Raw genomic sequence first — 16,424 nt, 5'->3', positions numbered from 1 at the left:
CACATAACTGATTGAGCTGAGAGTTTGGAACGTTCCTGAGAGGAAAGATGTACAAAACATAAGCATTTAAAAACATTAAGGTTAGATAAATTGGGAGGAGAACCAAACAGTTTCTAATGAGGAGACATGTTAGCTAGAATAGGTGAAGGTACACAATTAATTAGATACACAACTGTACTAGCTGCCTCCACCCAAAATGAAGATGGTGCATGAGACTCCTGAAGAAGAGTTCTCACAACATTGAGGATATGACCATTCTTGTGTTCTACCACACCGTTTTGCTAAGAATTGTCTGGACAACTCTGTTGAACTTGTATCCCAAGATTTCTCAGGTAGGATAGAAATTCGCCATCATTGTATTCTCCCCCCTGAGTTTGAGCGTAGGATACAAACATTGGATTGAAGCCGAATATGAAACAATAGGGGAAGTCCATACATCATAGTGTATAATTTCAAAAGGTGAGGTAGAATGATCAACCTTGTGAAGAAATGGCAAAGTATGACTCTTACTCAAACAACAAGTAACGCAAGATGTTTCAAAAGTTTGCAAGGAGGGAATTTTACTTCTAATGAAACCAAAGAAACAAAAATTTAAGTTTTCATAGTTTGGGTGACCCAAACATTTGTGCCATAGATCGTAAATGTTATTTCTTTGACCCAAACCAGAATTCAATGAAGAACTAAAATAAGTAGATGGTTGTGCCGATTGAGATCCCTTGAATTCTAGTGCAAACAAGCAGCCCAATCTACGCCCCTTCCCAATACACTGGTCCTGAATCAAACAACCATCAGAAAAAAATGTTAGAATATGACCTTCATTAACCAATTGATTAATTGAAATAAGGTTAGTCGTAAGTTTGGGAACAAATAAGGTTTTGGTAAGGAAGAGGGAAGACGGGGGTGAGAACTTCAAACACAAGTCATCACTTCCAATGATATTCAGTTTCTCACCATTGACAGTAACAAAATGCTTATGATGATCATTGAAGATTTATTTGAGGTTCGGGGTAGGCTCTAGTCATATGATTGGCAGCCCCGGAATCAATTATCCAAACATGTGAGGAAGAGGAACAATAACTAGAAAACTCACCAGATAAGCCAATAGCAGAAAATGCAAATGAGATATAGTAAAGGATACTAGTTCTCGTATCTCTTCCCTGTTCATGGGAGCAGAAGATTCACCTTTGACATTGGGTGCATTGGTGTTTTAGTTGTTTGTCCTTCAGATACTTGGTAAGCCCGTGGCTGATTCTTCTTCATACTACCATTAAAGGGATGAATAGGACAATCTGGAATGATATGACCATGTTGCTTACAGTATGTGCAAACATTCTTCTTCCTGCAGTGTGAAGCAATATGTCCAAAACATTTACGTTCATAACATTGGGTTTTAGACATCCTTTCCACCAAATTTCTTACTCCCTTGTGCAACAAAAACTGTTTCAACCCCAGATTCAAGTTGCTTCCCTTCCAGATTTGCAACAATCACAAGTCTAGTCTCTTCTCTCAGCAACTCTCCCATCACAGAATCTAAATCTGGTAATGTACCCCTACTCAGAATATTGGACCAAATAATCTCATATTCAGGTCTCAGTCTCACGAGGAAATGGTTCACCCTCCTCTCAAAGTGCTTTTGTAGATACTTAACACACTCTGCTTAATCAGATGGCTCAATGTGTACTAATTCATATTCTGCCCACAAGTGGAGAAAGCCCACATAGTAATCTTATATCTTTTTCTCCCTGTTAATAGGTAAATATTTCAGACTCAATTTGGTACTTTCTTGACATATTGAACTGATGATAGACCTTCAAATAAGAATACATTTCATAGGCTGTTCCATTCTCCTCGTAGGAATGGTAATGTGAGAAACAACAGAGCTGAGAATCCAGGAAACAATTTTTCCATTGTCAAGTTTCCATCGTGAAAATGCCTTAGTGTTTGATTCATTAGGTTTATTAACAGCCCCATTTAAGTATCCTTCGAGCCCTTTTCCTTTAACAGATAAGTCAAATGGAACTTCCACATGCTGTAGTTAATTCCATCGAACATCACTGGAATAATGTCCACCTTTTCAGCCATTTCAATCAAGAAAAATGATCTACAAGAGAAGTAATAGCTCTGGTAACTAATCTCAAGGTTTGTTAATCTCTACACTTGATCCAGAGATCATCCAACTGCTGAAATCAATGTCCCAGCAATCAACCAAGAGAATCCCTTAGAAGAGACACCCTTGACAGCAAGGCCGAAGCAAACAATATGGAGAAATAGCAGAGAGATCAAGTTCAGCAGGTAATATATAGTCATTCACCTCACTTATGCAATCCACAGAGATATGCCAAGCTATGAAGGAATCAAAATCCTTCGAAGAAAATGCCAAAACAGATCCAGTCTGATAGTTCTAAGTGATAACAGTGCAAGCCAGCAGAGTTTAAGGACTGTCGAACTGGAGAGAAAGAAAATACTCTCTAGAACTGAATCCGAAATACAACCGAGTGGTTTATGGAGTGAGAGTACCCTAGGGCAACACTAAAACTAAGGTTTTCAGAAACAAAGGATATCCGATTGAGCCGATAGGTCAGATTCACCAACCTGGTATGCAGATTTCCAGAAACTGCCGTCCAATAGAGGAGAGATCAGAACTCCCCAAATACTTGTCCAATCACGATGATATTTTCTGAGTAGGTAAACCAGGTCTGGGCGACACACCAGTTAAGTTTCACTTCGAACAGATGCTTCCCCAAGGAATTCTATGAAGATTTCCCTTGCTGAAATCGCAGAACAGAGTAACCAGCATTAGGGTTGACTGAAACAGCCCTATCTTAAGTCTGAGTCCAGAAACCAGCAAGGTTTGAGAGGTTAATGAGTGAACATGGAGCAGATAGTCAATGGAGCAACCTGCTCTGATACCATGACACAGAACCAGTTCGAACAAGAAAGCATAACCAGTTTAGGGTGAAAACAGAAATCTGTCAACCCCAACCCCACCCTAGAGGTACAACATCAGAGCAGGTTGCTCTGTCAATATATATATATATATATATATATATATATATATATGGTATTTACATAAAGGCCCTTGTGGGGCAAAGAAGATAAAATAAGAAAGAAAGAATACATGATAGTGTACAACAAGGACTACAGAAATAAGGTAATCAGGATTCTTCACAATATATACCTTATAAGATGGCCCCACATAACACAAATAGGCCATCTGTTAAAAAAGAAACATTCATGACTGTTTCACAAGCCCATTATTTTTTTTTCAAAATCCCAAATGTACCCTTCTATTGTTTATCGTCTTCAAACTAAGATGTCGTGTTTGCGTTACAAACCACTACGGCAATTTCTCTCAGTGATGCATGAGACCACTGGAGCGATCAGGCAAGGAAATCCCTTGGGACTTTTATCCTGAGTGCTCTCTCCTTAGTACCCCAATGTTTTTGTCTCTTGTTGGTATGAAAGGTCAAATTAAGACATTTTTCTACTTTCAATGGTGGAACAGGGAAGACCCAAACCTGAGATTGTGGCTCTGATATAATCTGGAGAATCGGCTGTGAACAAGGCAACAAAGGTGTGGAGTGCTCGATGAGAATATAGCAGTGACGGGCTGTAATAGGTTTGGTTTAAGGCCTGGATGTAATGGAGCGGAGATGAAGACCTCACAAGTAGATGACCACCAGTTATTGCAGCTAGGTATAACTGGCCACAATAGAGCAAGGTAGATTTCTACCTTCTCTGATGTCCTTATGGCCATGTCAGACTGTTACTCTATAGCAAGTGATGGAACTTCAACTGTCAATGAATGGTTCAAACTATATAGACCCAGGCACACTCTGCTTCGTCTATAAAGCAGTGTAGAGGGTGACTTCCGTTCAGCAACAGAAATGAAGAGGGAGGAGGAAGTATGAGAAGGTGTTCGGTGGTTGATGGTAACAATGGAGATGCAGTTGGTGTCAGTGGCTCAGTTCGGTGGAAGTGGATCTTATTCCAACAGTTGATGATGCTCGGTTTATGATTTGATTACAGTAGCAATGGAGAGTGGGGGAAAATGAAAAAGAAAAGGAAATGAAAGAGAAGTGGAGAAGATGGGGGAGATAGCAATTTTGATTAATTTTTAGAAGGGAGAAACCTAAAAGAACAAGATGAATGACAAAAATTTATAGGAATTTCTAAAGAAGCAAATGAGAAGTGCTTGATTTCAGGAGGAAAGGCTCATTGTCGTTTTCTGTTGCTCATCCTCAGCGACCACCATCCTTGAAGCCTTCTTTGTTATTGTTTAAGTGGTCGTCCATTAATTTTCTGAAAATACCACTGTGAAGGGAAGAAATGGTATATTTTGAAAATTTAATGAACAGTTAAGGACATTTATGTTTTTTACAACTCATCTGTTAGACTTAACCTTTGAAAGGTCAACAAGGTATATATAAGTAGGTTTTGAAAGTTTAGGGTACATTTAAGTAGTTTCCTAAATATACAGGGTATCTTTAATTTATATGTAAATGAGTCACTAGTGGGTTGACGGATAAGATGGGTGGGTTGAAACTTAACCCAAACCCATCCAATTGCCACTCTTGAACTTAAGAATTGTGCACTCCTTTTTTGATGGTTTCATTGAATCACTGAACAATCATAAATTAGGAAAAGCAAAGCCCACCTTGTCTACTTTAAGGTGACAAAATAATATTTCCCAGGTCAATAGATAAGAGTCAACATTATAGTCTAGGTGATGATCTTGAAAACAACAAAGGAACCTCAACATTTTCCTGATGGTGCATTTTCTAAAATTCAAGAAGACTATCAACATCATTTTTATGAGCACTAACTAAAGATTTTCTAACCTGGAATTATATTCATACATGGAAGGTGCATTTTCTGATGATTACTTGGCTGAATATTTCACATATAGCAGCAGAAGATTCCAGTACTGGATGTCATACACTAAAGACAGAAGACCTTGATGGGAACAGTTACTTATTTGATACATTTGCTTTCATTTACTGCTCTGTCAATTATAAACAGAAAATATTACTGCCGAAAAAGATAGTACCTGTTACCGTCAGGGTGAAGCTCGTACTTTTGATTACCCTCACCAGTAGCTAATAAATATCCTGAGGAAGTTAAACCCTGCAGTAAGAAAAGCAAACAATATGAAATGCCACTCATTTATGTTCTTGCAAATCTTTTTACCCATCTCACCTGAATTGTAACTACAAAGTTTTCCACCGTTTCATCCTCTTTCTTTTCCTGTACAATAACTGTTTGTCCACTGCATACATAGAGCAGTAAAGAGTCAATGAACTGCAACAAAAGCATTCTATTTTGGGTCAAAAATCATTTTGTGATGTCTTAAAGGTTGAAGATGATAGGATACTTGCTTCTGAAAATTGCCTGAATAAAGACAAAATGTAAATTAGAGTGATGAACAGGGAAAACAGCTGTCTTTTTTTAATTAAATTTTTTGGAAAGAAAGATGCATATTCAGGGAATTCTTGTATTGGGCACAACTGTAATTTAATTTTTCTCTTATTCGGGAAGTGCACCTCGCACACTGTTTCATCTTTTTTTTTTTTGTACATACATAAAATTTCATTAATCAAAATAAAATGAATGTATACAGTGTTTCATCTTTGTTAAGTTCTAATAAAATTTTTCATTTACTTGTAAAGAAAAAGATGCATATTTAAGTGTTTCTTACAATTATATGAAATAGAACAGAAGACCATCTACAGAACCAGTGGAGAGGTGTCCTTTTTACAATACAAGTTGAAGGGTCTACAAGAGCTAGGGGCAGGCCAAAAAGGATATGGGTTGAGGTAGGGAGAAATGATTTAAGGGGCCATAATTTAACAATGAATATGGCACTGCACAAAGCATAATGAACCTATCCTACATGGTTAGGACAAGGCTTAGTTGAGTTTTTTTTTTGGCTTGGCTTGGCTAAAAGGCAGATTATGTATATACGTATTTTTTCTTGATAGGCAGGTATATGGATATGGAACTAAACAGAATAAAATGGCGAAACAAGAATCATGTAGCTGACCCCATATAGTTGGGATAAGGCTTAGATGACAATGATGATGATGATGTATATGGGTACTTGATAAGCTTGAAGGGGTGCTAAGTACTTTTGGCATTTTAGTAATACTTATTAAGCAAATATTTTGACTCGTAGGTTTGCCCATGATTTCAATGGTCTCAATTAACTGTTCTTTTTATCTTAATAACTGAGGTTCCCTTGCATCTCAACAATACCTTTTATGACACATCTTTTCCATGAGTATTTTATTTTTGGAGCTTTCTTTTCTTGATAAGTAATAAGTATATTATTAAGATTCAATAACTCAATAAGAAAGATACACAACAAAAAACTTCCAACAAAGAGGCGTGAGATGCAGCCCCAAAAGCAAAAAAACAAAATTACAATTGAGCACAAAATAACTGATTCGTATGCACCCCTTGCTTAGCTAAACAATCTGCCACCCCATTTGCCAATCTTCTTTTCCAGTGAAAACTAGCTGCAATATTTGTGGTTAGCCACTTGAATCTTCAAAGCCCCCCTATAGGACCAAGCCACTGTCTCTGATTCCTTTAGCCACCCAATTACCAGTTTAGAGTCACCTTTGATTAGCAATCTCTCATAGTCCAGCTCTCTAGCAATCTCTGCTCCTTGTAAGACCACATGGATTTCCACATTAACATCCCCCACTCCAATGCCAAAGAATAATGCTATAATCTGACCTTCTGCATTTCTAAACACTCTCCCAATGCCAAAGTGCAAAGGATCGCCTAGACTACAGCCATCAAAATTGATAAATCCTTCTTTAGGGGGCCTCCAATCTACCACATGCTTGTCCTTGATAGTAGAGCTTTTTGCAACTAGTTCCCAATTTCACTAAATGTCATCGAAGGAAAATTGTGAAAACAAGTTCGAGGCTTTAACCAAATTTATAGCCTTGTTAATCATACAATCACCCACAACCTCATCTCTCTCCTTGTCATTGAAGATTCTAGCATTTCTTTCCTCCCAAACTGTCCACACCAAAGCAGCCACAAAACATCTCCACATGACCTTACCTCTTCACTTAGGCCACCTGAAGGTTATAGAGTCAAATAGATTACCTTGCAGAGGCTCAGTCTACCTACATCCAAAAAGACCAAAAAGCTTTTCCCAAAGACCTCCAACAAAAGGGAAGGAGGTGGTAACAACGTTCTCCATTAGTTTTGAGAGTATACACTGTTGAACCAGTCAGCTTTTTCTTTATTTTAGTGCAGCAGGAGCACATATGGCACATATGTAATTTTATCTTTTTAATAATAGAGTGGGTCACCCTAATATAAATACTAAAAAGACTGGCACCACCAGTGACAGTTTTTGACTTCAAATATCTTCTCTTTTCTTCTCTCTTCTCTCCTCTCACAGTTCTGAACCTTTACTGTGTTTTTTACCAAGAAAACATGGTATCAAAGCCATAGATCTGTGATTAGGGGCAGTGCGATCAGCTTTTTTTTTCTCTCCAGATTTTTTTTCTGTCTACTGTGGACTGAATCCAAGAAAGGGTGCATCGGATTGACCTAAGAAGACTTCCTGTGCATTTATTCCCTTTCCCTCTTGGTCGTGTGCCAAGAAAACACCAAGGGAAGGGAAACCAAATGCTGTGAAGGTGGTCCCCTGTTTTTTCTCTCATCTTGAATGATCCTTCTGCACCCAAGTAAGTGGGTTATGTAGGTCTGATGACCTGTGGCTGCTTTGAGGTTGTGTTTTCTCAGCCTGTGTGGATTGGGTGATCCTTCTTTGTGCCCTGAAAGGTGGGCTGTTGAGGTCTGAATGCTCTGTAACTGCTGTGACAGCAGTTTTTTCCCTTTGTTATTTGTTAAAAACTGCAGTAGTTGTGTGCAAAAAATCTGGTGAATTGTGTGGTAAAAATCTGGCAAAAACTCTGGTGAATTGTTACTTGTAGAGACCGTTCAGACCTGAACTTGATCTGTTTTGCCTCTGAAACTGGTTCAGTAGTGTGGTAGTCTGAGAAAAAGTACTGTTGTGTGATCAGATATAACTCTGCTGTGTGAGAACAAGAACTGAATTGTGCCTAAACTGTTATTGAACTAAGAATAAGTATATTGACTGAACTGTGAGACTGTGACTGAACTGAGAACAAGTACCTTGACTGAATTGTGAATGAACTGGGAACAAATACCATGTCTTCATAGGATTCTAGTGTGACTTCTAGTCAAAGTGGAATGAACGGAGGATTTGACATGAGTTTTCCCATGGCTGTGATCCCCTTTGATGGTCTTAATTACCCAGAATGGTCAAGGGGAATCAAGCTTTACATAACTGCAAGCGAAAAGTGGGGTATATAATGGTAAAGTCAAAGAACCAAAGTCTGAAGGTGTAGAACATGATAGGTGGGACCAGGAAAACAGCATGGTGATGTCATGGCTGCTATTGTCCATGCTGCCACAAGTGAGAAAGACCTTCATGTGGGCAGAAACAACTCATGAGATTTGGGAGCAGGCTAAATCTACATATTCAGAACAATGTCATTATGCCAAAATCTATCGGTTGCAAGCTGCCTTCTCAACTTTTAAGCAGGGGGAGAGGAGTCTCTCTGTCAACTATTCAAATTTGACCTCTATTTGGAAAGAACTTGACCATTATCAGAACATAGACTGGAAATGTGATGCAGATGCTAATTGCTAAAGCCTACAAGTCTCTGGTTTCCCAGCAATGGGTTTTTGCCTTCCTCTTGGGGCTGAATTCTACATATGAGTCTATCAGGGTTCAGATATTGGGGAGTAAAGATCTCCCATTAGAGCAAGAAGTGTATGTCCTAGTGCAGTCAGAAGATAGCAGACAAAATGTGATGAATAATTCTGAGGGGGAGCAGATTGCATTAGTAGGTAAAGGGAGTGTAGTTACAAGAGGTGGTAATTCCTTTAAGAAGAGTGACTTCCAGAAGAAAGCTGATGACAAGGATAAACTATGGTGCACTCATTGTCAGAGGTCTAGACACACTTGGAATACATGTTGGGAACTTCACGAGAAACCAAAATGGGCCCGGGAGCTAAGTAAAAAATCAGACCAAAATAAGAAACCAGGACAACAAGGTCAGAAGAAGTTTAATGCAACAAACTTGGCTTCTCAGGAGTCTCACGTATCTACCACTACCTTGAGCCAGGACCGCCCTTCTGTGAGTGATCCTAGGGAAGATATCATTAACTATTTCTGTGACAACTTGGAGCTGTATAGGAGGGCAATCTGCCAGATGGATTCTGCTCCTTCCCCCTCGACTTCCTTTGCGTCTACATCAGGTAATGGTAATTCTGCTACAGCTTTCCATGTGTCCTCTCATCCCTCAGACTCCCCTTGGATAATAGATTATGGAGCCTCGAAACATATGACTAGTAAGTCATATCATCTTTTATCTGGTAGGGACAAGGTGAGACTAGCAGATGGCTCTTTCTCCACCATTGCTGGTCAAGGAACCATCTCCCTTCCTCTTGGACACACCCTTTCTAATGTATTACATGGGCTGGTACGTGTGGTGCAGTGGTGTCTCAGCCCTTCGTATGGTTGGCCTTCAGGCGATGAGGTAAAGTTTTTTTTATATATTTTTTTTTGTTATGGAATACATGAGAGGTGTAGTACAGTTCGCATGATGGGTTCTCAGATTGCAGTATGCTAGGGTTTATGCTAGGGTTTATTCTGGTTTGTGTGTGATTCGAATGGCAATAGTGTCTACTTAATGGTGAAGCTTCCTATAGTTGTGGATTAATGTTGGTGGTGTTACAAGTGTGGTTTTCAGCTTTTGATATCGCTGAAATCAGTGTGTAGACCTCGGTGAGTAGGGGTTGTGGTGTTGTAGTTTTCAACATTTAATACTGCTGAAATCAGTGTACAGACTTCGGTGAGTAGGGTTTGTGGTGTTGCAGTTCTCAGCTGTTGAAATCAGTGTGCAGATTTCGATGAAGTGTCTGTGTGTAGTGTGCAGTGTGTAGTGCTCCTAATTCAGTGCTCAGAATTAAGGGAGTTCGGCAATGGCAGATAACAGTGATAGTAAACCTAGTGTCATGATATCTACTGACTACCTGAATGTCCAAATGACCTCCATTAAACTGAATGGAGAGAATTATGTCCCTTGGGCCAAGTCTGTAGAGGTTTTTCTGAAGGCGAAGAAGAAAGTGAAGCATATAAGAGAGGAGAAACCCCCCGCTAATTCTCAGGAGTATGAAGACTGGGAACAGGAAGATGCACAGATCATTACATGGTTGTGGAACAGTATGGAACCCAAAATCAGTGTGAACTTCATGTTTCTTGACACAGCCAAAGAGGTGTGGGATCATGCCAAGAAACTGTATTCAGGTCAGGATAATACCACTAGGGTATATCAACTGTATCAGGAATACTTCAATCTGCAACAGGGAAATCAGAGCCTTGAGGAGTACTATGCCAATGTGAGGAATATCCGTAATGAGTTAAATGTCTATCATCCTCTCACTTCAGATGTCAAAGTTCAACAGCAACAGCGAGAGCAGCTTGATGTAACACGGTTTCTGGTGGGGCTGAAGTCTGAGTATGAACCAGTACGAGCCCAGATACTAGGGGGATCTGCTCTTCCATCTTTAGAGGAGGTGTTTGCTCGTCTTCGGAGGGCTTCCATTGGATCTATGGACTCTAATGTCTCCGATAAATCAGCATTTGCAGTGTCAAGAGGCCGAGGTGGCAGAAGTGGGACTCGAGGAACCCAGCCTGGCAGGAGTGGTAGTGGTGGATCTACACATATCCGTGGTGGTGGTCGTACTGGAGGCAGAGATTCAGGGGGAGCTCGTGGTAGAGGACGTGGCTCGGGTCCACGGAAGTGTACTCACTGTGGTTTGGATGGACATACCATTAACTACTGCTATGACTTACATGGTCCTCCCTCGACGTGGGCCAACCATGCCATGACTAGTGACACCAGTTTCAGCCCTACACAGGAGAAACGGTCAGCTGACCCGATGCCTTCTACTCCCTCAGATGGTCCAAAGGAGATGGTGAGTGTTCCTCGTGATGAGTATGAGAGGTTTGTTCTAAGTCGCAGCAGAACACAGCTTCCTTTGCACACTCAGGTATGGCTATCCACACCCAACCCCTGGATTATTGACTCTGGAGCCTCCGATCACATGACGGGAACTCCAGGTTGTTTTCATCTCTCACTCATTGACACACCCTTCCAAAACTACCTATAAATTTGTTCTTTGTTAGTAGTATAAAAAATTTGTTAAATTGTTCAATAACCTTTTTCCCTTCTTCTTGTGTGATACAGGATTTGGCCTCAAGGAAGATGATTGGTAGAAGTCGTATGGTGGATGGTCTCCACATGCTAGAAAATAAAGCTAGTCTTGTGGCTATTGAGTCCAAGAGTCTATCTAGTAAGAGTCAAGTCTATTTATGGCATAGTCGTTTAGGTCAATCTTTTGAATCGTTAAAAGTTTTGTTTCCAAACTTGTTTAAGTCAGTGTCGGTGTTTGAACTCACATGTCAAACTTGTCAATTGAGCAAACATTGTAGAAATCATTTTGCTTCAAGGAATAATAAATCTGATTTTCCTTTCCATATTGTTTATTATGATGTTTGGGGCCCCGTTACTTTACCATCTGAGACTGGCTATAAATATTTCATTACACTTGTTGATGACTACTCCAGATATACATGGGTGTATCCAATATGGTCTAGAGATGAAGTAGCCAAAATTATTAAAGATTTCCAATGCTTGATATTTACTCTATTTCAGACGGAGATCTACATTTTCCAATTGGACAATGCCAAAGAGTATTTTCATAGTGATCTCATGGAATTTTTTGCTTCGTGTGGATCCATCCGTCGTAGCTCTTGTGCTAGAACCCCCCAACAGAATGGTGTTGCCGAAAGAAAAAACCGCCATCTCCTTGAAGTTGTTCGTGGGTTACTCGTACACACGAAGGAGAAGAGAAGAAGAAGAAGAAGAAGAAGAAGAAGAGTTGAGAATGGCGGCAAAAATCTCTCAATCGGCCCTACTCTATTATTAATAAGTGTATTACATAATGTTACACAAATAGACTAGAATGCCCCTGATTAGTGATGGGACACCTAGACAAATAAAAAACACTAAATAAAATTAGGCCCAATAACAGAAGACTAAAGACCCAACAGAGATAAATAAACATATTAAGACAACCGAACCAACACTCCCCCTCAAGCTAAGCATGGATGTCAATCATGTTTAGCTTGCCAAGTAAGTCCAAGAATTTTACTGTAGCTAGCCCTTTAGTTAAAACATCTGCGATTTGCATCTCGATGGGAGTATAACGAATGCATAGTTCTCCTGAGACTATTCTTTCTCTGACAAAGTGGCGGTCTATCTCAATATGTTTTGTTCTATCATGTTGCAATGGGTTATTTGCAATGTTGATGGCAGCCTTGTTGTCACAGTACAACTTGAGAGGGCTCTTGATCTTTATTCCAAGTTCACCAAGAAGGATCTTAAGCCATAGAAGTTCAGCAACACCATGAGCCATAGCTCGATATTCAGCCTCTGCACTTGATCTAGCAACCACATTTTGTTTTTTACTCCTCTATGTAACTAGATTTCCTCCAACAAAGGTGCAGTACCCGGAAGTGGACTTCCTATCCCCAACAGAGCCAACCCAATCTGCATCAGTATATGCTTCAACTTCAATCTTATTGTGTTTCCTGAACATAATCCCTTTCCCCGGGCAAGACTTCAAATATCTGAGAATCCTTTCCACAGCTTTCATGTGAGGGATTTTAGGAGTGTGCATGAACTAACTGACAATATGTACAACATAAGCAATGTCAGGGCAAGTGAGGGACAGATAGATCAACTTCCCCACCATCTTTTGGTATCTTTCCTTATCAGGGTAGTCCTCTCCTACTGATTCCTGTAGGTCATGGTTCTGTTCTATTGGAGTATCTGCTGGCCTACACCCCATCACGCCCGTCTTTTGTAGAAGATCAAGGACATATTTCCTCTGACATATGTAGATGCCCTCTTTTGATCTAGCAACTTCAATCCCAAGGAAGTATCTCAGCTGGCCCAGGTCTTTGATCTCAAATTCAGCAGCCAAGAACTCCTTTAGTCTTTTAATCTCTTCCTGATCATCCCCTGTAATCACCATATCATCCACATAGACAATAAGTGTTGTAAGTTTTCCATTTCTCTTCCTTATGAACAAGGTATGATCTACCCCACTTTGAGTATAACCACCTTTCTTCATGGCCCCACAAAGCTTCTCAAACCAAGCTCGAGGAAACTGCTTAAGACCATATAGTGCTTTTCTCAGTCTGCACACCTTCCTGCCAAACCCATAACCTGGTGAAGGATCCATGAATACCTCTTCATGTAGGTCGCCATTTAGGAAGGCATTCTTCACATCCAACTGATGTAACTCCCATGAGAAATTTGCAGCTAATGACAATAGAACTCGGATTGTGTTGAGTTATGCTACTGGAGCAAAGGTTTCTTTGTAGTCAATCCCTTCTTTTTGAGTAAACCCTTTTGCTACAAGTCTGGCCTTGTACCTTTCAATGGACCCGTCCTCCCTATGCTTTACAGTGAACACCCACTTGCATCCAACAGTGCTTTTCCCTTCCGGTAGATCCACTAATTCCCAAGTTCTTGCTTTCATTAAGGCTTTCATTTCTTCATCCATAGCCTCTTTCCATCTTGGGTTGGATACTGCCTCTGAATACCTAGTAGGAACATGCACAGAAGAGAAAGCAGACACAAAAGAACAATAACGGGGAGACAAATGTGAGTAAGACACAAAATCAGCAATGGGGTGTGATGGGATTACCTGGGGTTGCTGAGACAGGTTGATCCGAGTCCAATTGGTTGCTGTCACGAGTTGGAGGACCCTTTTTCCTTCTGTTGTAGGTGATTCTTATATCTTTTTGCTGCCTTCTGGAGTCTTCAGTAAACATCTGCAACATCACTAGTAGCAGCTGGTGCAATGGGAGCCTCACTAGATTCACCCGGGATACCACAACTAGGAGAATCAAGAGGAGAAGATGGAAGGTCCGAAGCAGAAAGAGGCACAAAGGAGGGAACGGAAGAATCCTCTTCCATCCCACTAGTCTCCCCCTAAAGAGGATTCTGGGAAGAATGGAAATAGGATTGAGACTCAAAAAAAACCACATCCTTTGTGACATATTTTTTCTTGGTGACTGGATCATAACACTTGTAACCCTTCTGTGTAGGAGAGTACCCCAAAAAGATTCATTTCGTAGCCCTAGGATCCAGTTTGGTCTTCTTTGGATCCTTTACATGTATAAAGCATACACAACCAAAGACTCTCCGTGGAAGAGAAAAGTCTGGAAGATGAGGGCAAAGGACAGAGAAAGGAGTTTTCATCCCCAATACCTTGGATGGCATTCAATTTATCAGATATGATGTAGTAAGGACTGCTTGAGACCAATAGTTTTTGGGAACTTTGTGCTGAAATAGTAAGGCTTGAGCAGTCTCCAATAGGTGTCTATTCTTGCGCTCAGCAACCCCATTTTGTTGGGGGGTACTAGCACAAGATGACTGATGGATCATTCCAGCATCCTCCATAAACAGATTCAGGGACCTTTCAAAGTATTCAGCTGCATTATCAGACCTGAATTGTTTAATTTTCTTGCCAAATTGTGTTTCAATCATTTTGTAAAACGCCATAGTTACCCGTGGCACTTCATCTCATCCTTTTAACAAGTAGATCCATGTGCATCGAGAGTAGTGATCAATAAAACTAATAAAGTACCGAAAGCCATCAACAAAAATAATGGGTGAAGGGCCCCAAACATCAGAGTGGACTAAATCAAAAGAAGCTTGAATTTCATTACTAGAAATTGGATAAACAGTTCTACATTGTTTTGATAACTGACAGACTTCACAAACTAAATTTTGACTTGAAACACCTTTGAATAATTCTGGAAACAATACTTCTAATGATGAAAAAGGTAAATGACCTAGCCTAGCATGCCACAGATGTAACCTAGCTATTGACTCCACGTTGGACTGACTACTAGTAGCAGATGTTTGTAAGGCCGAAATGATGTCTGCATCAAGGTAGTAGAGGCCTCCACACTCATGACCGCTCCCTGTCAAGCTGTCTTGAAAGACATAATGAGTAGGAAAAAAAGTTATGCTACAATTCAAATTCTTGGTAAGCTATGAAACAAATAAGAGATTTGAAGAAAGATTGGGAACATGCAGAACAGATTTGAGTGAGAGGTCCTTGCTTAGGTCAACCACCCCTTTTCCAGAGATGGTAGAGAGGGAACCATCAGCAACCCTCATTTTATCTTGGCCAGACAGTAAATGATAGGAAGAAAATAGAGAAGACATGTGTCATGTGGTCAATTGCACCGGAATCAATAATCCAAGAAGCAGGATCAATAGAACTAGTTGCACTAAAAGCAAAGGCAGTACCTGATCTGGCAAGGGAGGTGGAAGCAAGAGAATTGGTCCTTATACGGGCTAGTGCCCGGCTAAGAACCTCTACCTCATCGGCAGTGAAACCCAAGGACCCGTGTCTGGGGGAATTAGCAATCTGTCCCATGGAAGATGATGTAACTGTGGATGAGTGTTTTGAGCCATCACCACTGTGACTGGAAAACAGATTACCACTTGCAGCTTGACCCTTCTGATGCTTCTTATCTCTCTTCAAAGCAGCTGGTTTCAGATGTGGATAGAGAACCCAACAAGTCTCTTTCACATGCCTTTCTCCCCCATAGTGGGTGCACTTCAGATGTCTCTTGTCCGAGTACTTATTCCCCTTTTGATTTGTAGAAATTAGGGCCGAATGTTCCACAGAATGTTCAGATGGCTTAGTTTGAGTATCAACTTGCATCTCTTTTCTTCTAACCTCTTCATTCCTCACGAGGTAGTAGACATGATGTAAGTCTGGCATTTCATCCCTTCCCAGAATTTGGGACCTTATGCTCTCATATATTGGAGCTAGGCCAGCCAAAAATTTAAATGCTCTGCCCTCTTCAATTTGTTTGTCATGCCTTTCCTTGTCTATGGCATTCTCCCAATCAAGAATGAGGTGATGATCTAGCTCTTCCCATAGTCCTTCTAAGGTAGCAAAATATGTTGCAACAATCATATCCCCTTGCCTCAAGGCAACAATGTCTTTATTCAATCTATAACTTCTGGCATTATTTTTTCTCTGCCCAAAGTTTTGGACACTTTCTCCCATATATTGGCAGCAGTGGAGAAATGTTAAACAGTCCTAGCTACCCTTGGAGTCACTGAAGCAAGTATCCAGGACATAACTGTAGCATTCTCCTTACACCAAATTGCATAATCAACACTACCCACTTTAGGTTCCTTCTTCTGCCCGTCCAAATAACCATTGAGTTCCCGGGATGTGATGAAGAGCATGGCTGAAACAGA

At 40.4% G+C, this 16,424-nt stretch overlaps 1 protein-coding gene across 3 annotated transcripts in view; it reads right to left on the bottom strand.

Annotated features, from left to right (window-relative positions):
* LOC104591018 (biotin--protein ligase 1, chloroplastic-like) overlaps positions 1 to 16,424 on the bottom strand; it is a 67,995-nt gene that overhangs the window by 12,072 nt on the left and 39,499 nt on the right. For all 3 annotated transcript variants that reach the window (XM_088896278.1, XM_088896279.1, XM_088896281.1), the window contains exons 8-9: positions 5,200 to 5,269; positions 5,051 to 5,127 (exon numbers count right to left, since the gene is read on the bottom strand). In XM_088896278.1, coding sequence (XP_088752404.1) covers positions 5,051 to 5,127; positions 5,200 to 5,269 — 147 coding nt within the window. The remainder of the gene's footprint in view (positions 1 to 5,050; positions 5,128 to 5,199; positions 5,270 to 16,424) is intronic.

This window comes from Nelumbo nucifera, chromosome 1, assembly GCF_055504915.1.
Source record: "Nelumbo nucifera cultivar China Antique chromosome 1, China Antique-T2T, whole genome shotgun sequence".
NCBI classification, from domain to species: Eukaryota; Viridiplantae; Streptophyta; class Magnoliopsida; order Proteales; family Nelumbonaceae; genus Nelumbo; species Nelumbo nucifera.
This window is presented reverse-complemented; position numbering and strand designations above follow the sequence as displayed.